Source organism: Carcharhinus amblyrhynchos, chromosome 2 (genome assembly GCF_965287045.1).
Source record: "Carcharhinus amblyrhynchos chromosome 2, sCarAmb.v2.hapA, whole genome shotgun sequence".
NCBI lineage: Eukaryota > Metazoa > Chordata > Chondrichthyes > Carcharhiniformes > Carcharhinidae > Carcharhinus > Carcharhinus amblyrhynchos.
The window spans coordinates 39,790,649-39,811,268 of record NC_137325.1 but is presented as its reverse complement, the minus strand read 5'-3'; the positions used below and the strand labels follow the sequence as shown (position 1 = coordinate 39,811,268).

Here is a 20,620-nt window from a genome sequence, read left to right as displayed (position 1 = left end):
TGCACTGTATGGATTCTATGATTCTAAACAGACAGTTTCATAGTAGATGTAAATTTACAGTGTGAAGTGATTGTTAGACATCAAGAAAGAGGAGAGGCAAAATGAGATAAATGATCCAATTTTAACGGGAATGCAGGGAAGAAAAATTTTGGGGTGTATACCAGAAATCTCAGAAAGCACCTGAACAATGGAGATTAGTGTATATAGGATTTATGCTGAGGCATACAGCACAACTGTGGGACATTTTCTAAACCTTTCAAATGGAAACTATTTAGGACTAAGCTTTAAAATTGTGTCCTGTTCTGGACACTGCACTGTTGGATGGGAGTCAATGTCATAGAGGATCGAGATGTCAAAGAACAAAGAAAATTACAGCACAGGAACAGGTCCTTCGGCCCTCCAAGCCTGCACCGACCATGCTGATACCTGAAATGGTGGACTGCAGTTATGTGGAAAGACTAGCTATATCCATAGATTAAGAGTAGATTTGACCATTTGATAATGTAAATAAGGTGAACCTATTTCATGTGGTAGAAAGCCCAGAAGAAAAAATACATAAAACATGGAAATGAGAATCCTGTTCTGAACTGGTCTTGTATACCTTAAAATGTAACATTAGTAAAACAGGGAAATAAAAATTCTGGTCCAAACTGTTTTACACTTCTGGGAGATTGACAAACAAAAGACGTATTTTTCTTCCAGAAATCAGCAAAGACTTTGTTAAACCCCTGTCTCTGCATTTTCTAAACAATGACTCATTGGCAGGGCAGCTCACTCCACATCATCACATCTCAGAGCTTCACTAATCTGAGTACCACATTTAAAGGGCGCCCTGCACCGAGCTAGTATCCTTCAAAGGGAAGGAAGCACCCAGAGAGTTCTGATCACCAAATGTTTAGTTTGATTGATGCCTTACGAAAACCCCATTCACATCCTCCCCACACCACATGATACAATGGTGCTCTCAGTTCAAGCACAGGCATTAGCCAAACCTTCACTCACAGGCCAGCTGGTTTGCTTAGACCATGACGGCCAATATCCCATGCCTATACAGCTATAATGCTGGGTGTTCTGAGTGCCACACTCAGTGAGTGATCCACGCCCATCCATTGCAGGAGGATCCTCAAACTTACCCACTCAATCATTCAGCAGTCCTATAACAGATGCGTATGAAGAGTTAACACAGCAGGTGCAATCATTGGCACTCTCAGGAATTAGTGTTTCTTGAGTAGACATGATTGCTTCAGAAGCCATACCCCAGGCACAGCAATGCAGCTGATATTGAACTGCCTCAACTGTGGATGAATGCTCAATCTTGAAATGCTTTTCCAATTGCAGAGCCCAATACCTCCCCGTTCCACCTCACTATCTCCCACACTGTTGCCCTTGCCCAGCACTACAAGCCAGCCATGAAAAAGCCACTATGGAGACTTGCCTCTGACCTGACCCTGAATGGGGTCAGGATGGTGGCCCCACTTTGAATCCTCAGAGCTGCTTTCTTGCAAGTGCTGCCCAAAGTTCTGTGCAGTCGCCTTTGAGTTCACTGTGAAGTACAGGCTCCCAGATGCACACTTTTCAATGGCAATTGTAAATCACATTGTTCTGAGATCACACTGATATGAGATTTAAATTTCACTTGGGATGAAAGATTCTGGTGTGCAGCTACTATAATGAAATGCAAAGTTGTTAGAATTATGTTTTTGATGTTCAGTGGCAGCATTGATGGGGGAAGGGATTTTCTGGATTTACACCATCAGGAAATGCACCCAGGGTCTTCTTACAATATTTTCCAGTGTGCCTCTGAACACTGATCGGGCAAGGAATATCCTGGCCACAGATTTCAGATGATTGGCATAAAAAATCAGAGGAGACGAGGAAGCGGTTATTTTCAGACTGAGTTTTTATGATCTGGAATGTACTGCTTGAAGGATGCCAAAAGCAAATGCTTTGGAAATTTTTAAAAGGGAAATGGATTAATACTTACAAAACACCAATTTACAGGGCTACAGGAATGATGCTCCCCATAGCAGGTGAATGGGACTAGTTTTATCGTACATTCACTGAGCCAGTTTGGGCCAGATAGCTGTAATACTCTATGATTACATGATATAACACTGCTATACATTGATGTTTGATTTTAAATAATATCTTGTTCTTATTTGCATTTAGTTGTTCTACTGATCCTGGCATTGACAGAAGAACTAATGTCCACTGCACAAGAATTGCCTCTTAAGTCAAGTTCTCAAAATCATCTAATAGATTTTACTGCAAGTACAGCACTTCCCAAATCTAGTGCTAATCCCAAGATGTTGGATCATACAAACTGGCATAGGATGTTAGCTACAGATGGAAGTAACTTGAAATATCTTCAGATTGTCCATGACATCAAGCTGATGGATACCAGCTTAATTGAACCCACACCTACCATCATCCAGTTACCACCATCAGTCTCAACACAGAATGATGCCTATAATTATCTCAGAACAATGGAGGTCTCAGTTTCCATGTATAATCAAAGCACTTTGTATTCAAAGCCAACACCTTTAAAAGAGAGACTGTCTCCACGTCATAAAAATGACTTAGTGGAGCCTGTACCACTTCATGGAAATTTAATATTGTATTCTTCTTTTACTACTAGAATATACCACAACGCTTTTGAGACAATTTCTTCATTTGTTAACCATCCGTCTGAAGTGGTTTCGAGAACCTCTGATATCCATAACATCACTATGCTTAAATTTTCAAATGAAACCTACAGCCTGCATGACCTTAAAAATCTCCAGCAAATTGAGAGGTCAAACACCACAGAAGAAAACATTTTACAGACATCATTTCTTCCTGCCTTGCCAACTAATCTGATAATTAGTTCCATCTCACAGCTCACTTCTACGTTTGATAGCTTGTCACTAAAATCACAACCAGATCTAAACCTAGATTTGTCTGTTGTAATGAGTGACTATCCCCCATACATTGATAGACTGAAGGATTTATTGAAAGTTGGCAGTCAACACCTACCAGCCATGCTTGAATCTTATATTTCAACCTCCATGACAACATTCAGCACAATGGGAAGTGATTCTTTTTCTAATGGTGTTCTGTCAACTTTGTCTGCACCTGGGATTTCTTCAGCCTTTTCTGAATCAGATACAACAGCAGCAGGAAATTTCCTGAACAGAGTAGTTCCTGCAGGAACAAGGAACCCTCAAATATCCAGCAACATTTCCCACGTAACTGAAGAAGATAAGCCTCAGCAAAAAACAACTATCTGCCTCAGCAAAATTGACATAGCCTGGATTATTTTGGCTATCAGTGTGCCTGTTTCATCATGCTGTAAGTCAGGAATTCAATTTCACTACTGTACGGTACTTATCATATATTTTATGAATAATTTAAATATTTAGGCTGTGTGTGACTAAAATAATGATTAGCAACTTAACATAGGCTTTAATGTCCAATGAAATTGAAAAGAATCTCAAATCTTTGTACAACATGAAAAGTTTCTAAGACTGAAATCCATGTAGAAAAGTTAATTTATAACAAGTATAATACCATATCAGTCTAACTGAGAACATTTTCAGGTTTAATCTAAGCATGTCCAGATAAAGGGCCACAATGGGGAGGATACTTTAACATGTTAATCTCTAACTGTGAAGTTTCTGATTCTGCAGATACAGTGCTGGAAAACGTTACCACCTTCAGATGTAAATGAGTGATCATGATACAGAACGCTCTGAATTTGAGTAAATTCTGCTTTTGCCAGGACACAATTGGACCGAGAATGGTCAATGTGAAACTATCCATTAGGAATTAACACATGACCACAGGAAGGTCAAAATATTTGCAGATTGAGTACTTATTGTCCTTAATTTCAGAGGCAAAATAGAAAAGCAAAGCATTTGACTGATGTTCTTTGAGTAGAATCATCGAATCCTTACAGTGCAGGAGGCTATTCAACCGGTATCAACCCCACCTAAGCCCTATCCCTGTATCCCCAGGTATTTACTCTGATAATCCCCTGACATGAAGTGGCAATTTAGCTTGGCCAATCCATCTATCTTGCACATCTTTGCACTGTGGGAGAAAACTGGATAACTCACAGGAAACCCTCGCAGACATGGGGAGAATGTGCAAACTCCACAGAGTCACTCCACGTAGTCACCCCACACAGTCATCCGAGGTCGAATTGAATCCAGCTTCCAGGCGTTGTGAGTTGAAGTTTATAATAGTAAGTGTCACAAGTAAGCTTACATTAACAGTGCAATGAAGTTACTGTGAAAATCCTCTAGTCACCCTGGTGATTAGGGGATTTTCACAGTAACTTCATTGCAGTGTTAATGTAAGCCTACTTTTGTGACAAACAAATAAACTTTAACTTTAGTTTGTGTAATCTCTCCTGATAATTTAACCTTTGTATTCCAGTTACCATTCTGATACACCTTTGCTGCACTCACTCCAGGCACTGGATTATTGGCTGTCCCTCAATTTGACATTGATGTTTGATTTGATTTATTATTGTCACATGTATTAATATACATGAAAAGTATTGTTTCTTGCATGCTATAAAGAAAAAGCATACCATTCATAGAGAAGGAAAGAAGAGAGTACAGAATGTAGTGTTACAGTTATAGCTAGGGTGTAGAGAAAGATCAACTTAATGTAAGGTAGGTCTATTCAAAAGTCTGATGGCAGCAGGGAAGAACTGTCCTTGAGTCTTTTGTTTTCAGACTTTTGTATCTTTTCCCCTCGGAAGCAGGTGAAAGAGAGTATGTCCAGGGTGTGTGAGGTCTTTAATTATGCTGGCAGCTTTTTCGAGGTAGCGAGAAGCGTAGAGAGAGTTAAAGGATGGGAGGCTGGTTTGCATGATGGATTGGGCTACATTCACAATCTTTTGTAGGTTCTTGCAGTCTTGGGCAATGCAGGAGCCATGCTAAACTGTGATACAACCAGAAAGGATGCTTTCTGTGGTGCATTTATAAAAGTTGGTGAGAGTCGTAGTAGACATGCCAAATTTCCTTAGTACCCTGAAAAGGTAGAGGCGTTAATGGGCTTTCTTAACTATAGCGTTGGCATGGAGGGACCTGGACAGGTTGTTGGTAATCTAGAGACCTACAAACCTGAAACTCTCAACCATTTCTACTTCGCCCTCATTGATGTAGACAGGGGCATGTTCTCCACTATGCTTCTTGAAGTCGATGACTATCTCCTTTGTTTTGTTGACATTGGGGGACAGATTATTGTCATTGCACCAGTTCACCAGATTCTCTATCTCATCCCTGCACTCCATCTTGTCATTGTTTGAGAACTGACCCACTACGGTGATGTCGTCAGAAAACCTGAAAATTGAGTAGGAGGGGCCGTCTAGTCAGTGGTGCGAGTTTCTCCCTGGGACCGAACAGAGCAGTCCTGGATTCAATTTAGGGACATGGGACAAGATAATGCGATCTGGAATGCAAGATTTCCTTTCTTTCTGTGTAATACTTATAAATGATTTGGAGGAAAATGTAACTCATTTGATTGGTAAGTTTGCGGATGACATCAGGGTTGGTGGAACTGCAGATAGCGATGAGCACTTAACTCATCATTAACCTCACTAATGGAGCTCCCAAATCTGACTTTTATTGAGGCATGGACAGAATGAATAGTCAGAAGCTTTTTCCCAGGGTGAAAGAGTTAATTACTAGAGGGCATAGGTTTAAGGTGCGAGGGCAAGGTTTAAAGGAGATATATGAGACAGACACAGAGTGGTGGGTGCCTGGAACTCATTGCCAGGGGAGGTAGTGGAAGTGGATACAATAGTGACTTTTAAGGTGCGTCTTGACAAATACATGAATAAGATGGGAATGGAAGGGTATGGTCCCTGGAAGGAACATAAGAACATAAGAACATAAGAAATAGGAGCAGGAGTAGGCCATCTGGCCCTTCGAGCCTGCCCCGCCATTCAATAAGATCATGGCTGATCTGTCGTGGCTCAGTTCCACTTTCCCGCCCTCTCCCCATAACCCTTAATCCCCTCTCTTATCAAAAACCCATCAACCCGCTTCTTAAAAATAAAGGATAGGGGGTTTTAGTTGAGTTGGGCAGCATGGTGGGTGCAGGCCTGGAGGGCTGAAGGGCCTGTTCCTATGCTGTAATTTTCTTTGTACTGTGTCTGTTTCGCACCGATTCGGAAATGGTGAACATGGTTGTAAAGAGGGAAAGTAAAGTTGGACGTCCAGCCCATTAATTCAATTTAAATGCACTTAAATGCATTTAAATTGGCATTGCACACATTTTAGGTGTGGTCCCAATCATGGCCATTTTAGGCACTTAGTAAAGGGGAAATGGGCGCAGAGACGGTCGTAGATCACGCTACTCACCTCATCCCAACTTTACTAAGTTTTTGTGTCCGAAAATGGGTGCAACTTGATGGTAAAATCAGCCCCAGAGTCTCTGAGTGTTGTTTGAGTGCACAAAGGTGTGAAATTTGGAGTTTGGTGAGTGAGGGAGCTCAGTAGAGAGGAGAATGACAAGTGAGAAAGTGGAAGGTCTTCTGGCACAATGAGTAACATCCCTGCCTCTGAGTCAAAAGCTCTGTGTTCAAGTTCCACCCCCAGAACTTAACCAAGGAAGGTGCACTCATAACGCAGCTGAAGAGTTTGAGTGTGTCAACCTGCAAGTCCTTCTGGCGGTAAGATAGAAGTGATTCCTGGTTAGAACAGTGCAGCACAGTATAGGTCCTTCGGCCCTCAATGTTATGCTGAGCTATGTCCAAACCCAAGATCAAGCTATCCCGCTCCCTATAATTCTGGTGTGCTCCATGTGCCTATCCAATAACTGCTTGAAAGTTCCTAAAGTGTCCGACTCCACTATCACAGCAGGCAGTGTATCCCACATGCCAACAACTCTGAGTAAAGAAACTACCTTGGACATCCCTCCTATATCTCCCACCATTAACCTTACAGTTATGCCCCCTAGTAATAGCTAATCCACCCAAGGAAATAGTCTCTGCACATCCACTCTATCAATCCCCCTCTTCATCTTATAAACCTCTATTAAGTTGCCTCTCATCCTCCTCTGCTCTAAAGAGAAAAGCCCCAGCTCCCACAACCTTTCCTCATAAGACCTACCCTCCAAACCAGGCAGCATCCTGATAAATCTCCTCAGCACCCTCTCCAGTGCTTCCGCATCCTCTTTATAGTGAGGTGACCAGAACTAAACACAATATTCCAAATGTGGTCTCACTAACGTCCGGTATAGTTGCAACATAACCCCACAGCTCTTAAACTCAAACTCCCTGTTAATAAACCCTAACACACCATAAGCCTTCTTCACGGCTCTATCCACTTGAGTGGCAACCTTCAGAGATCTGTGGAAATGAACCCCAAGATCTCTCTGTTCCTCCACATTCCTCAGAACCCTGCTGTTGATCTTGTAACCTGCATTCAAGTGCAATAATGAAGGACAAAGATGATTGATGATGGTAGGGCAGTGGATACTGTCGACGTGGGCTTCAGTAAGGCCTTTGACAACGTCCCTCATAAGAACTAGGAACAGGAGTAGGCACCTGGCCCCTGGAGCCATGATCAATAAGATCATGGCTGATCTTTTTGTGGACTCAACACCACTTACCCGCTCGCTCACCATAACCCTTAATTCCTTTACTGTTCAAAAATATCTTTGCCTTAAAAACATTCAATGAGGCAGCCTCAACTGCTTCATTGGGCAGGGAATTCCACAGATTCACAACCTTTTGTTTGAAGAAATTCTTCTTCAACCCAGTCCTAAATCTGTTTCCCCTTATTTTGAGGCTGTGCAGCCTAGTTCTAGTTTCACCTGCCAGTGGAAACAAGTTCCCTGCTTCTATCTTATTTATTCCCTTCATAATCGCATATGTTTCTATAAGATCTCCCCTCATTCTTCTGAATTCCAGTCAGTATAGCCTCATAAGCCAAGATGACCTACCATGCACAAAGCCATGTTGACTCTCCCTAATAAGTCCCTGCCTATCCAAATATTTGTAGATCCTATCCCTTATCACACCTTCCAATAACTTGCCCACCACCGACGTCAAACTTACTGGCCTATAATTTCCCGGATTTCTTTTGGAACCTTTTTTAAACAATGGAACACCATGTGCCATCCTCCAATCATCTGGCACCTCCCCCGTGAATACTGACATTTTAAGTGTGTCTGCCAGGGCCCCTGCAAGTTCAACACTAGCCTCCCTCAAGGTCTGTGGGAATACCCTGTCCGGTCCTGGGGATTTATCCACTCTGATTTGCCTCAAGACAGCCAGCACCTCTTCCTCTTTAATCTGTAAAGGTTCCATGACCTCCCTACCTGTTTGCCCTATTTCTGTAGACTCCATGTCCATTTCCTCAGTAAATAAAGATGCAAAAAAACCATTTAGTATCTCCCCCATCCCTTTTGGTTCCATACACAGTCTACCACTCTGGTCTTCAAGAGGACGTCTTATGTCACAATGTTCTGACTGCCTGCTTCAAAATGATATCATCATCAGCACCGGATACTTTCTTATATAAAATTAACCTCTGTTTTCTATTGACAGCAGTTTTACTTACAGTGTGCTGTATGCAGAAAAAGAAGAAGCCGGCAAACCCTGAAAACAATTCAAGTTATTGGAACAATACAATCACTATGGATTATTTCAACAGACATGCTGTGGAACTTCCAAGAGAAATCCAATCTTTTGAAACATCAGAGGTAATTTATTTTTTAAAGATTTGAAAATACCTGAAATTATAGATTAAGTAAATAAAGTGATTTAGTGGCCTAACCAGCATGGGATGGCCCAACCAGATGATCAGTCACGTAAGATTAACATAGTTATTTGACTTCTGCTAGTTTACCTGTGAGGTAATCAATGGCAGCCAGCAGATCTGCTTGTCTTGCACCTTCTTCTCATTAGTCAACAAACTGTATTAACATGTCTAATTTTGCCTCCATCTATGTAAATAGGCCAAATTAAATAGATTTTCTGGAAACCTGCAGTATCTACAGGACAAAATTGAAACTTAATACTTTTTCATAATGGCAGTACTTTCACCTCGAAATCAAAAGGTCATGCCTTTTGGAGGATTTTGTAGTCAGTGGTGAACAAACTTTATTTATCTTGCTTACTCTTTCCCATAGGATCTCTGTAGATTGCAATTTGTTGTTCATCAGATAGTCTACATATCAGGGTGCCCTCTACAAATAATATGGAATTGTATAGAACCATAGAATCCCTACAGTGCAGAAGGAGGCCATTCAGCCCATCGAGCCAGCACCGACCACAATGTCACCCAGGCCTCATCCCTGTAACCCCACGTATTTACTTGAGTACCAGACAAGCAGCATCACAAAACCTCAAACAATCAGATTAAGAATTTTAACGAATATAATCTAACTCAGGAAATGTCTATTAGAATATGTAATTCAATTTGGAATCATGTACGGAAAGCAAAAAGAAGAGAAGAAAGATAGGATGGAGACAGAAGGGAAAGTTAAATGTTTTAAAACCTCCAATAATAATTAATACCTGGTTAAATGACTTGCAGCATTTATAAAAGTTAGTTTTCAGTGCCAGCAAGATTGGTGGCAGCATATGAGATTTATCATGCTGTTAAAAGTCATTTACACTTGAGTGAATAAACTCAACACTTTGGCATGTTCAGTGTGTCTTGTGAGTAAGTATAGTAATTTCATGTTTTCGAATGCTAAATCAACTTAGTAAGATATTCAGACCAGCGTGTTGGAAACTGTGGGAATCTTCAAAGGTTAGGGCTTGGACCACTTTGTTTTTGCAGTATGTAAATGACTTAGATCTTGAAATGTGGAGGAGAATTCCAAAATTGGCCAATGATACCAAACTTGGAGGAATAGCCAACAGTGAGGAGAAACAAATCATTTGCAACATAACAGATAGACAAACAGGATAGACAAGCAAAAATTTGAAATAGTGAAGTCCAAGCTGATGCATTTTGGCAGCAGGGATAATTTGATGTATAATTTAAGTCTTAAGTTGCTAGTGCCTGGTGGGAAATGGTGAGTCAATTACGATCCATGGGGCCTTTCAATGAAAAAAATGAATCATGGCGCTCTCAAGCAGAGCATTTTCAATACTTTGTACAAGCAAATAAAATTGCAGATGAGTTGCACATACCAGCTTTTCTAAGTACAGTTGGAAGCAAATCCTTCAATTTGCTCTGGAACTTTGTTTGTCCAGCAAAGCCAGGAGCAAAAACTTACGATAACGTGACAAAGATCCCTGAAGAGTATTACTCTCCGAAGCCTTTGATCAGAGGTTCCACCGGAGGAATCAAGTGGAAGGCAAAAACATTTCTTTGTTTGTGGCAACCATAAAAAGGCTGGCATAACATTATAAGTTTAGTGATACTCTTAGAAATCATCTAGTTTGTGCTCTCCAAAATGAGGCTATCAGAAGAAGATTGCTTACTGAACATGCTTTGACTTTAAAAACAGCAATAGAAATTTCAATGTCAATGGAATTGGCTGCTAAAACGGCTTCACCATTTGGTGGAGGAATGAAGATCCACAAGGTGGGAACAGCCATAGAAATAGAAACAGCAACAACCATGCCACAGTTGTGCCAAAATGGGTTATTCAGCAATTGGATGCTGAAGCATGGATAGTCAATGCAGGAATTGTTCAAAATGGGGCATATTGCAAAAGCTTGTTGGGCTAGTTTCCCCTGAGAAGACTATTCAGAAGAAGAATCTGGTACCTTTGAAGAACAAGTTACATTCTACAAAAAGAATTTACATCACAGAAGAAAAGAATTACGACTGAAGAAGAGAATGTCCAGAAATATGATGGAGAGCTTCAACTGTACGTCTTATCCATACAGGCTCAAGACATAGATTCTGGGCGATTCTGAAGTTTTGTGGCAACCTATTAGGATGGAGGTTGATACTGGTGCTGATGTATCTTTAAGTCCTGAGACTGCATATCAACAAAAGCATATTCCTTTAAAACCAGCTGATCTGATTTTAATGGCATACACAGAAGAGATCATGCTGTTAAAAGTTACATCATGGTCAACATAGAGTTGCGTGAACAAATACCAGAGTTGCCTCTCATCGTGGTCTGTGGTAATTTTCCACCTCTATTTGGGAGATCATGGTTGGAGAAGATTAAGCTTAACCGGAGTGCTGTCATGGATTGGTCCATGTCAAAACAGACCTGCAGGAGTGTACTTGAAGAGACACTTGATTCAATGGAGAGAGTTCAAATGAAACCCAAGATGAAGCTTAATAGTCAACCAAAAAGTCTTAAAGTAAAATGCAATTTGTCCCAAGGTCAAAGAAGATTTAGTATGACTTGTTAACATTGGTGTATTAGAACCAGTTACAATGATTGACTCAGCTACTACCATCACAAATCAGATGGTTTAGTTCATATTTATGATGGTTTCAAAACAATCATAAATCCGGTTTTATGTGCTGATCAATATCCACTTCCTTTAATTGAAGATTTGCTTGCTGGGTTATCAGGTGGGCAGAAATTCAGGAAAATTGATCTCTCACAAGCAAATTTACAGCTGAATGTATCCGTTGAATCTCAATCATTACTAACCATCATTACTCACAAAGGTCTTTTCGTTATAAAAGATAGCCTTTTTGGAAATAACATCTGCACTAGTCCTATTCCAAAGATCGATGGATCAAATTTCAAGTGGTCGCTCTGATGTACAATGTTACCTGATGGATATTCTAATTACAGAGTCCACTGAAAAGGAACACTTGAATAATTTAGAAGCAACATTGGAACATCTTCAAGCATATGGTCTGCATATCGAGAAAGAAGATGTGACTTTTTCCAAACATTAGTCCAGTATTTGGATCACATGATTGATAGTAAAGGCCTACATAAAGCAGGTAAAAAGATGGATGATATTTTAGAAGCACCACCAACTAGTTTTGCTAATAATCTTTATTTTTTTGCAAGTAGATCATTTGCCTGTGACAGCTTCTCAAGTTCAGAGACATACCAGAAATTATCCCATGATGGGGAAGATGATGGAGATGATATTGAAAGGAATGAACACATTGGGCTGAATTTTACTGGCATGCCAGCCCCGATTCTGGGGGTGGTCTCAGGTAGGAGAACAGCATTCTCCATTGGCCTTGGGCGGGATCGTGCGAAACTTGGGCAGACGTGCCAGTAAAATTCTGCCCATTGTCTGCATCCTGATTTGAAACCATATGTGTCAAGAAAGCTTGAGTTGACCATCCAAGGTGGGTGTTTATTGTGGGGAATCTGAGTACTCATTCCTCCTAGTCTGCATGGAAGAGTCCTTGAGCAACTACATGAAGGACATTCTGGTATAGTCCAGATGAAGAAATTTGCACATAGTTATTTTTGGTGGCCAGGTCTGGATGCGCACCTTGAAGAAAAAGTGGAACAGTGTCAGTCCTGTGTATGAATAAAAAATGCACCACCGTTGTCTTCTTTACACACTTGGGAGTGGCCTAAAATGTCATGACAATGATTGAGTATAGATTTTCCTGGTCCATTTGATGATTATGTGTACTTAGTCATAATTGATGCACGTTCAAAATGGCTGGAAGTTGTTATCATGAGATCTACTCCAGCGGAACAAACCATTGAAAAACTTGACTAATCTTTTTGCAAGATTTAATAAACCAAAACAGATTGTTAGAGATAATGGTTCATAGTTTACTTCACAAGAGTTTGAGGATTATCTCAAAGTAAATGATAGTTAGCCTATAAAATCCATGCCTTATCATCCATCAACCAGTGGAATTGCCGAAAGATTCATACAGTTTTTGAAGCATTCTTTAAAAGTTTCAAGAGTGTAAGGTTTGGAAGGAGTAATTTGACAAGGAAGTATTCAATGAACAGCATGGCACTAGGAAATTCTGTGGAACAAAGGGACCTTGACGTTTGTCCACAGATCTCTGAAGACAACATGTTAGAAGGGTGGTGAAAACAGCATATGGGACATTTGCCTTTATCAATCAAGCCATAGATTACACAAGCAGGGAAGTCATGTCGGAGTTGTATAGAACTTTGGTGAAGCCACAGCTGGAGCACTGTGTTCAGTCCTGGTCGCCATCTTGTAGGAAGGATGTGAATTGCACTGGATGGAGTGTAGAGTAGATTCACCAGGATATGGCTGGAATAGAACATTTAAGTTATGAAGAGAGGTTAGGTAGACTTCAGTTGTTTTTGCTGGAGCAGAGAAGGCTGAGAGTGACCTGATCAAGGTTCACAATATTATGTGGGGCATGGACTGGGTGGATAAGGAGCAGCTAATCCCCTTAAGGGTCAGTCACGAGGGGACACATATTCAAAGTGATGGGCAAGATGTTTAGGGGGAATGTGAAGAAATGTTTTTTTAACAAGAGGGCAATGATGGTCTGGAATGTGTTGACTGGAAGGGAGGTGGAGGCAGGTTGGCTCATATCCTTCAAAAAGTACCTGGATGAGCACTTGGCATTTCATAACATTCAAGGCTATGGGCCAAGTGCTTGCAAATGTGATTATGTGGGACAAGTGTTTCTCATTTGTCAGTATAAACTTGGTGGGTTGAAGAGCCTGTTCTGCGCTTTGTGGTTCTATGAAAACAAATTATGTGTTGACCTTCAGTGCAAGAGTATTTGGGTTCAGAAGTCGGGATGTCTTACTGCAGTTATACGGGGCCCTGATGAGCCCACACCTGGAACATTGCGTGCAGTTTTGCTCTCCCTACCTAAGAACAGATACACTTGTCATAGAGGGAGTGCTGCAGATGTTCTTTAAGTGATACAACTGCTGGGACTGTAATGAGGAGAGATTGGATTGACTGTATTCTGGGTGACACCATGGTACCGCGGTTATTACTGCTGCCTCACAGCACCAGGGAACTGGGTTCAATTCCCAGCTTGGGGCACTGTCTGTGTGGAGTTTACACATTCTCCCCATGTCTGCATGGGTTTCCTCAGGATGCTCTGGTTTCCTCCCACAGTCCAAAGATGTGCGGGTTAGGTGGATTGGCCATGCTAAATTGTCCCTTTGTGTCAGGAACACGAGCTAGGGTAAATGCATAGGGTTATAGGGATAGAGCCTAGGTGGGGTTGTGGTTGATGCAGACTCGATGAGCTGAATGGCCTCCTTCTGCACTGTAAGATTCTATAGTTTAGAAAGATAAGAGGAGATCTGACCGAAATATATAAAATTTTAACAAAGCTCGACAGTGAAGATGCAGGGTGGAAATTTTCCCTGGTTAGGGAATCTAGAACCAGTGGGGACAGTCTCGGGATATGAGGTAGACCATTTACACTAAAATGAGGAAACATTTCTTCACTCAAAGGGTAGGGATCCTGTGGAATTCTCTACCACAGAAGGCTGTGGATTCTAAGTTACTAAATGTATTCAAGAAAAAGGTAGAGTTTTAGATTTTACTGTCATCAAGAGGTTTGGGGAGAAAGCTCAGGGATCAACCATGATAATGAATGGCAAAGCAGGCTCATAGGCTGAACAGTGTACTTCTGCTCCTAGTCTCTGTGTTAATAGAGTAGACATAAAGATGTTTCCACTTGTGGGGAAGAGCACAAATATCAACACAAGATAATCATCAAGGAATCAAATTCGAAAGAAATTCTTTTCCCAGGGTGGTGAGAATATGCAAGTTGCTAAATTACTCCCTGACACAGATCCAGATTCAAGCAAATAGCACTTTAAGAAGAGGCTAGAAAGACAAGTTCATGCTGATTAAGTTAACTGAAGAAGGATAGGAGAGGATTCAAGTGCAGTGTTAACACCAGCATGGATGATTGGATTGAATGGCCTATTTCTGTGCTTTATAAAATGTAATTTTATCTCTGGAGCATAGGAGGCTTAGGGGTGATCTTATATAGGTCTATAAAATAATGAGGGGCATAGATCAGCTAGATAGTCAGTATCTTTTCCTCATGGTAGGGGAGTCTAAAACTAGAGGGCGTAGGTTTAAGGTGAGAGGGGAGAGATACAAAAGGGTCCAGAGGGCCAGTTTTTTCACACGCAGGGGGTGAGTGTCTGGAACAAGCTGTCAGAGGTAGTAGTAGAGACAGGTACAATTTTGTTTTCTAAAAAGCATTTAGACAATTACATGAGTAAGATTAGTATTGAGGGATATGGGCCAAACACAGGCACTTGGGACTAGCTTCGTTGTTTAAAGAGAAAGGGCAGCATGGACAAGTTGGGCCGAGGTTCCATGCTGCAAACCTCTATGACTCTAATTCTATGAATTCTTTGAGGAGATCGTGAAGTTTATCAGAGGAAATAATTCTTGTCTAGATTTCCATATCTGCGAAAATTATTTTGCATGCAATCAAATATCACAATATTTAAAAGCTGGCATTGTTTGTAAATAACATATTGGGATATCTCATTTGAAAATGCTTGTTCTTATTTTTCAGGACCATCTATCTGAACCTCAGTCCCCCCTGAATGACAATTATGTAGATTCTGGAATGGTTCTTGTCAATCCTTTTTGCCAAGAAACAGTGTTTTCAGCAAACACAGATTTTCTGAGTTGTAGCCATCTGAAAAAAAAACCTGAGTAAATCTACATTTATCAATAATAAGGTATCTAACCTCGATGTTAATTGTAAAAGAACAAGATGCTGGCTGAGATCATCGATTTTTTCCAAAATGTCACAGGTCCTTTTTATATGTGTGAAGAAGCTTTTACAACACTACTTTATCGAATAAAAGCATTTGTCAACAGATAATTTCTGGTCTATTTGTGTACATTTTGTGATATTTCCAGTTTCACTTGTATGTTTTCTGACTGATATCATATTTTATGTTTATTTGTTAAAAAAATGTAACTTTAAAAAATTCTGTAATTAAACTTGGTGCATTAGGCCAGAAAAATAAATGTTTTTATACACAGCTATACAGACTTGAAGTTAAAAGTCTGATCAATATGAACATTTTATTGATTGAATCACGGTGACATGTACATGCCACTTTACAACTGTTCAACAGGCATAATGCACAAAGTATTACAAAATCTATACTTAAAGGTCAGTCTTTTTCCTGTTAAAAAGTCTGTTAAAATTTGCAATGTTGTGTTCATGTTATTGTTGATAATTACTTATTTAGCAAGTAAAGTAATAAAGTGTGAAGACATTATTACTGGCCCAAATTATGATGTAGTAGAGCATCAAATTATATCTGATATTAGTTAAATTTGCTCTTGCACAATTATACATTTTTGCATACAAAGTTAGGAAAGGTGCGACAAAATAAATGTCCAGCCAGATAAAAGGCATCAGGGTGAATAGTTTACCTCCTTAATCAGTCAGATTGATATATTGTAAAAATGAATAGTGCAAGGGCAGAAGGCCCTTTAATATAGAGTGGATGAATTCAATGTCAATGAGGTACATCAAGAGAGAAGAGAGAAAGATTGAATCAAAAAAAATAAAAAGAGTCAAGAAAAGTAAAAACATTGTAGTGATATTTTAAAATCACCAACATTCTTTACTATAAAGAAACATGGCTCCACTTTTGTAGTTCATTGTCAGAACCCATGTCCTTTTAAAGGTTGCGTACACTTGAAGTGACAAAAATTAATTTTCCCTGGTGCAATTAGTTTGCATTTATCTCATATTTATAGCATCTTCCTGCCATTCAATATGTTTTAACACATCAATGTGATATATTGTTTTGCAAAGGTGAAGATGGAGCAGCACAACTGAGCAACTTTTGGATATATTCATTCAACTCATATCTGCACCTGAATTTGTTGTACAATTAACTGATAAATAAAGTGATTTCCGATCCTAAGGGTTGACAGGGTTGATGTGGAGATGCTGTTTCCTCCTGTTGGAGAATCTAGAATTTGGTGCCACTCTTTAAAAATAAGGGGTTGCTCATTTAAGACAGATGAGGAGAACTTTTTTCTCTGAGCCTAACAAATTTGATTGAACTTTTTGAGGAGGTGACTAGGTGTGTGTAGACGAGGGCAGTGCAGTCAATATAATTTATATGGATTTCAGCAAAGCTTTTGACAAGATCCCACATAAAGACTTATAAAGAAGGTAAATTCACATGGGATACAGAGTAATTTGATGATGTGTATTCAAAATTGGCTTAGTTGTAAGAGACAGAGGGTGATGATAGAAGTCTGCTTTAGTGACTGGAAGCCAGTGTCCAGTGGCGTATCATAGAGTTGGATCCCTTATTAGTCGTCATTCATATAAATGACATTGATAACTATTTGGGGGGGGTAGGATTAGTAAGTTTGTGGAAAACATACAGATTAGATGCATGATTAACAGTGAGGTGGTATGTCTAGTGTTACAGGAAGATATAGATGGAATGGTCAAATGGACAGATAAATGGCAGATAGAATTTAACCCTGAAAAGTGTGAGCTGATGCACTTTGGAAGGAGTAATGTGACAAGAGAGTACTCAATGAATGATAGGACACTAGAAAATTCTGTGGCACAAAGGGACCTTGGCATGTTGTCCAAAGATCTCTGAGAGTGGAACGGTATGTTAGTAGGGTGGTGAAAAAGGCACATGGGGCACTTGCCTTTATCAAGATTGGAGGCATAGATTACAGAATTCCCACTTACCTGACGAAGGAGTAGCACTCCGAAAGCTATTGGCTTTTGCTACCAAATAAACCTGTCGGACTTTAACCTGATGTTATGAGACTTCTTACATAGATTACAAAAGCCGGGAAGTCATGTTGGAGTTGTATAGAACTTTGGTGAGGCCACAGTTGGAGCACTGTGTGCAGTTCTGGTCGCCACATTATCAGAAGGATGTGATTTCACTGAAGGGAGTGCAGAGGAGACCAGGATGGAACATTTAAATTATGAAGAGAGATTGTGTAGGCTTGTTTTCATCGGAGCAGAGAAGACTGAGGTGTGACCTGATCAAGGTTTATAAGATTATGAGATACATGGACGGAGCGAAAAGGAGCATGAGGGAATATAGGATAAGGTGAGGGGCAGGAGCTTCAGGGGGATGTGAGGAAAAACTTCTACCCGGAGCGTGATAACAGTCTGGAATGTGCTGCCTGGGAGGGTTGCGGAGGCGAGTAGCCTCACGTTCTTTAAAAAATATCTGGATGAGCACTTGGCATATATAACATTCGGCACTATGGGCCAAGTGCTGGCACATAGGATTAGGTGGGAGTTCAGGTGTTTCTAATGTGTCAGTGCAGACCAGATGGGCCAAAGAGCCTCTTCTATGTTGTATGATTCTATGGACATAAGTCTTTGGAACTCTCTTCCTCCAAAGGTAGTGAAAGCAGAATCTTTGAACATTTTTAAGACAGAACTCGATAGTTTCTTTATTAATAAGGGGTTGAAAGATTATTGGGTGTAGGCAGGAATGTGATTGTAATCTCAATCAGATCTTATTGAATTGTGGAGCAGGCTCAAGGAGTTGAGTAGCTTACTGCTGCTCCTAATTCGTATGTTTGCCTGACAATTTCTGGCCCCAAGTATTTCTCAATTTGTCCCAGAAGTACATTTTGCTAGTATACTCAAAGGTCCATACAAATAATAGAAGTGCTGCTTTTAGTTGCCCACAGTCTCCAAAAGATGGCATTCATTTTACAAAAGAGAAACAAATTATCTCTCTATGTGCAAATATTGCTCTTCTTCCTTAATTGATGTGGAGTTGCTGGCATTGGACTGTGGTGGGCACAGTAAGTAGTCTCACAATACCAGGTTAAAGTCCAAGAGGTTTATTTGGTAGCATGAGCTTTCAGAACACTGATCCTTCATCAGGTGAGTGCAGGATTTGTTTCACAAACAGGGCATATATAGACACAAACTCAATTACAAGATAATGGTTGGAATGTGGGTCTTAACTGGTAAATCAAGACTTTGCAGGTGCAGACAATGCAGATGGAGAGAAGGTTAAGCACAGGTTAAAGAGGTGTGGATTGTCCCAAGCCAGGATAGTTAGTGAGATTTTGCAAGCCCAGACAAATCATGGGATTACAGATAGTGTGACATAAACCCAAGATCCCAGTTAAGGCCGTCCTCCTGTGCGGAACTTGGCGATTGGTTTTTGCTCGGTGATTCTGCGTTGTCACATGTCTTGAAGGTCACCTTGGAGAATGCTTACCTGAAGTTCTGAGGCTGAATACCCTTGACTGCTGAAATATTCCCCAACAGGAAGGGAACAGTCCTGCTTGCTGATTGTCAAGCGGTGTCCATTCATCCATTATCGTAGCGTCTGCAAAGTCTCGCCAATGTACCATGCCTCTGGACATCCTTTCCTGCAGCGTATCAGGTAGACAATGTTGGCCAAGTCACAGGAGTATGTACCATGTAGTTGGTATTCTCACATGGAATGATGGCATCCATGCGGATGATCTGGCACATCTTGTCAGAGGTTGCTGTGGCAGGGTTGTGTGGTGTCGTAGTCACTGTTCTCCTGAAGGCTGGGTGGTTTGCTGCATACAGTGGTCTGTTTGAGTTCAGGCTGTTGTTTGAAGGCAAATAGTGAGGATGGCCTTGGCGAGATGTTTGTCTTCGTCGATGGCAAGTTGAAGGCTCTGGAGAAGATGTAGAGAAGGGGAAGTATGGATAACAGAGGGTACTCAGTCCCCCGTCTCCCCTGTTTGTCTTAGAATCATAGAATCTCTACAGTACAGAAGGAGACCATTTGACCGATCGAATCTGCACCAACAACAATCCCACCCTATCGCTGTAACCCCACATATTGGCCCTACTAATCCCCCTGAAATTAGGATCAATTCAGCATGGCCAATCAACCTAACCAATCAACAAGAGCATTCCTCATCACAACGGTTGTCTCGGCACTCTACACCAGCATCTCCCACGACGATGGCATTGCTGCAACTGTCTGAGTACTCAATGCTGACAACTGTCAATCTCCAGATGTAATTTTACAACTCATTTGTTTCATCCTGGATCACAACCCGTTCTTCATCCAGACATACGGAACAGCCATGGGAACCAAATTTGCATCTCAATATGCCAATATCTTCATGCAGAGGTTTGATCACTGCACAGGACCTTCAACCGATGCTATATACTAGATACATTGATGACATTTTTTTCCTTTGGACACATGGGCAAACAATGACTGAAACAACTATATGATGACATCAACAAGTTCCATCCCACCATCAGACTCACTGTGGACTACTCTCCAGAATCAGTTGCATTCTTAGACACGTGCATCTCCATCAAGGAGATCACCTCAGCACTTCATTGTACTGGAAGCCCACAGATAACTTCACGATACTCCACTTCTCCAGCTTCCATCCTAAACATGTTAAAGAAGCCATTCTCTATGGAGAAGCCTTCCATATACACAGAATCTGCTCAGATGAGGAGGATCGCAAAAGACACATACAAACGCTGAAAGACGCCCTCGTAAGAACAGAGGATATGGCGCTCGACTCATTGATCGGCAGTTCTGACGTGCCACAGCAAAAAGTTGCATCAACCTCCTCAGAAGACAAACATGAGACAGAGTACCCTTCATTGTCCAGTACTTCACTGGAGCAAAGAAACTATGACATCTTCTCCGGAGCCTTCAGCATGTCATCAATGAAGACGAACATCTTGCCAACACCCTCACTATCTGCCTTCAACCATGCAACCTCAGACCATTGTATGCAGCAAAC

At 40.8% G+C, this 20,620-nt stretch overlaps 1 protein-coding gene across 6 annotated transcripts in view; it reads left to right on the top strand.

Moving 5' to 3' along the window:
• Nucleotides 1-16,490, top strand: part of tmem108 (transmembrane protein 108) — a 164,525-nt gene extending 148,035 nt beyond the window's left edge. For 4 of the 6 annotated variants that reach the window (XM_080215931.1, XM_080215913.1, XM_080215904.1 and 1 more), the window contains 3 exons: nt 2,170-3,330; nt 8,549-8,703; nt 15,405-16,490. In XM_080215931.1, the coding sequence (XP_080072057.1) occupies nt 2,205-3,330; nt 8,549-8,703; nt 15,405-15,551 (1,428 nt within the window). In that variant the 5' untranslated portion in view covers nt 2,170-2,204 and the 3' untranslated portion in view covers nt 15,552-16,490. Of the gene's footprint in view, nt 1-2,169; nt 3,331-8,548; nt 8,704-11,724; nt 11,856-15,404 lie in introns of those variants that run through there. The other 2 variants (XM_080215922.1, XM_080215939.1) reach the window with 2 other exon arrangements.
• The last annotated feature ends 4,130 nt before the right edge of the window (nt 16,491-20,620 follow it).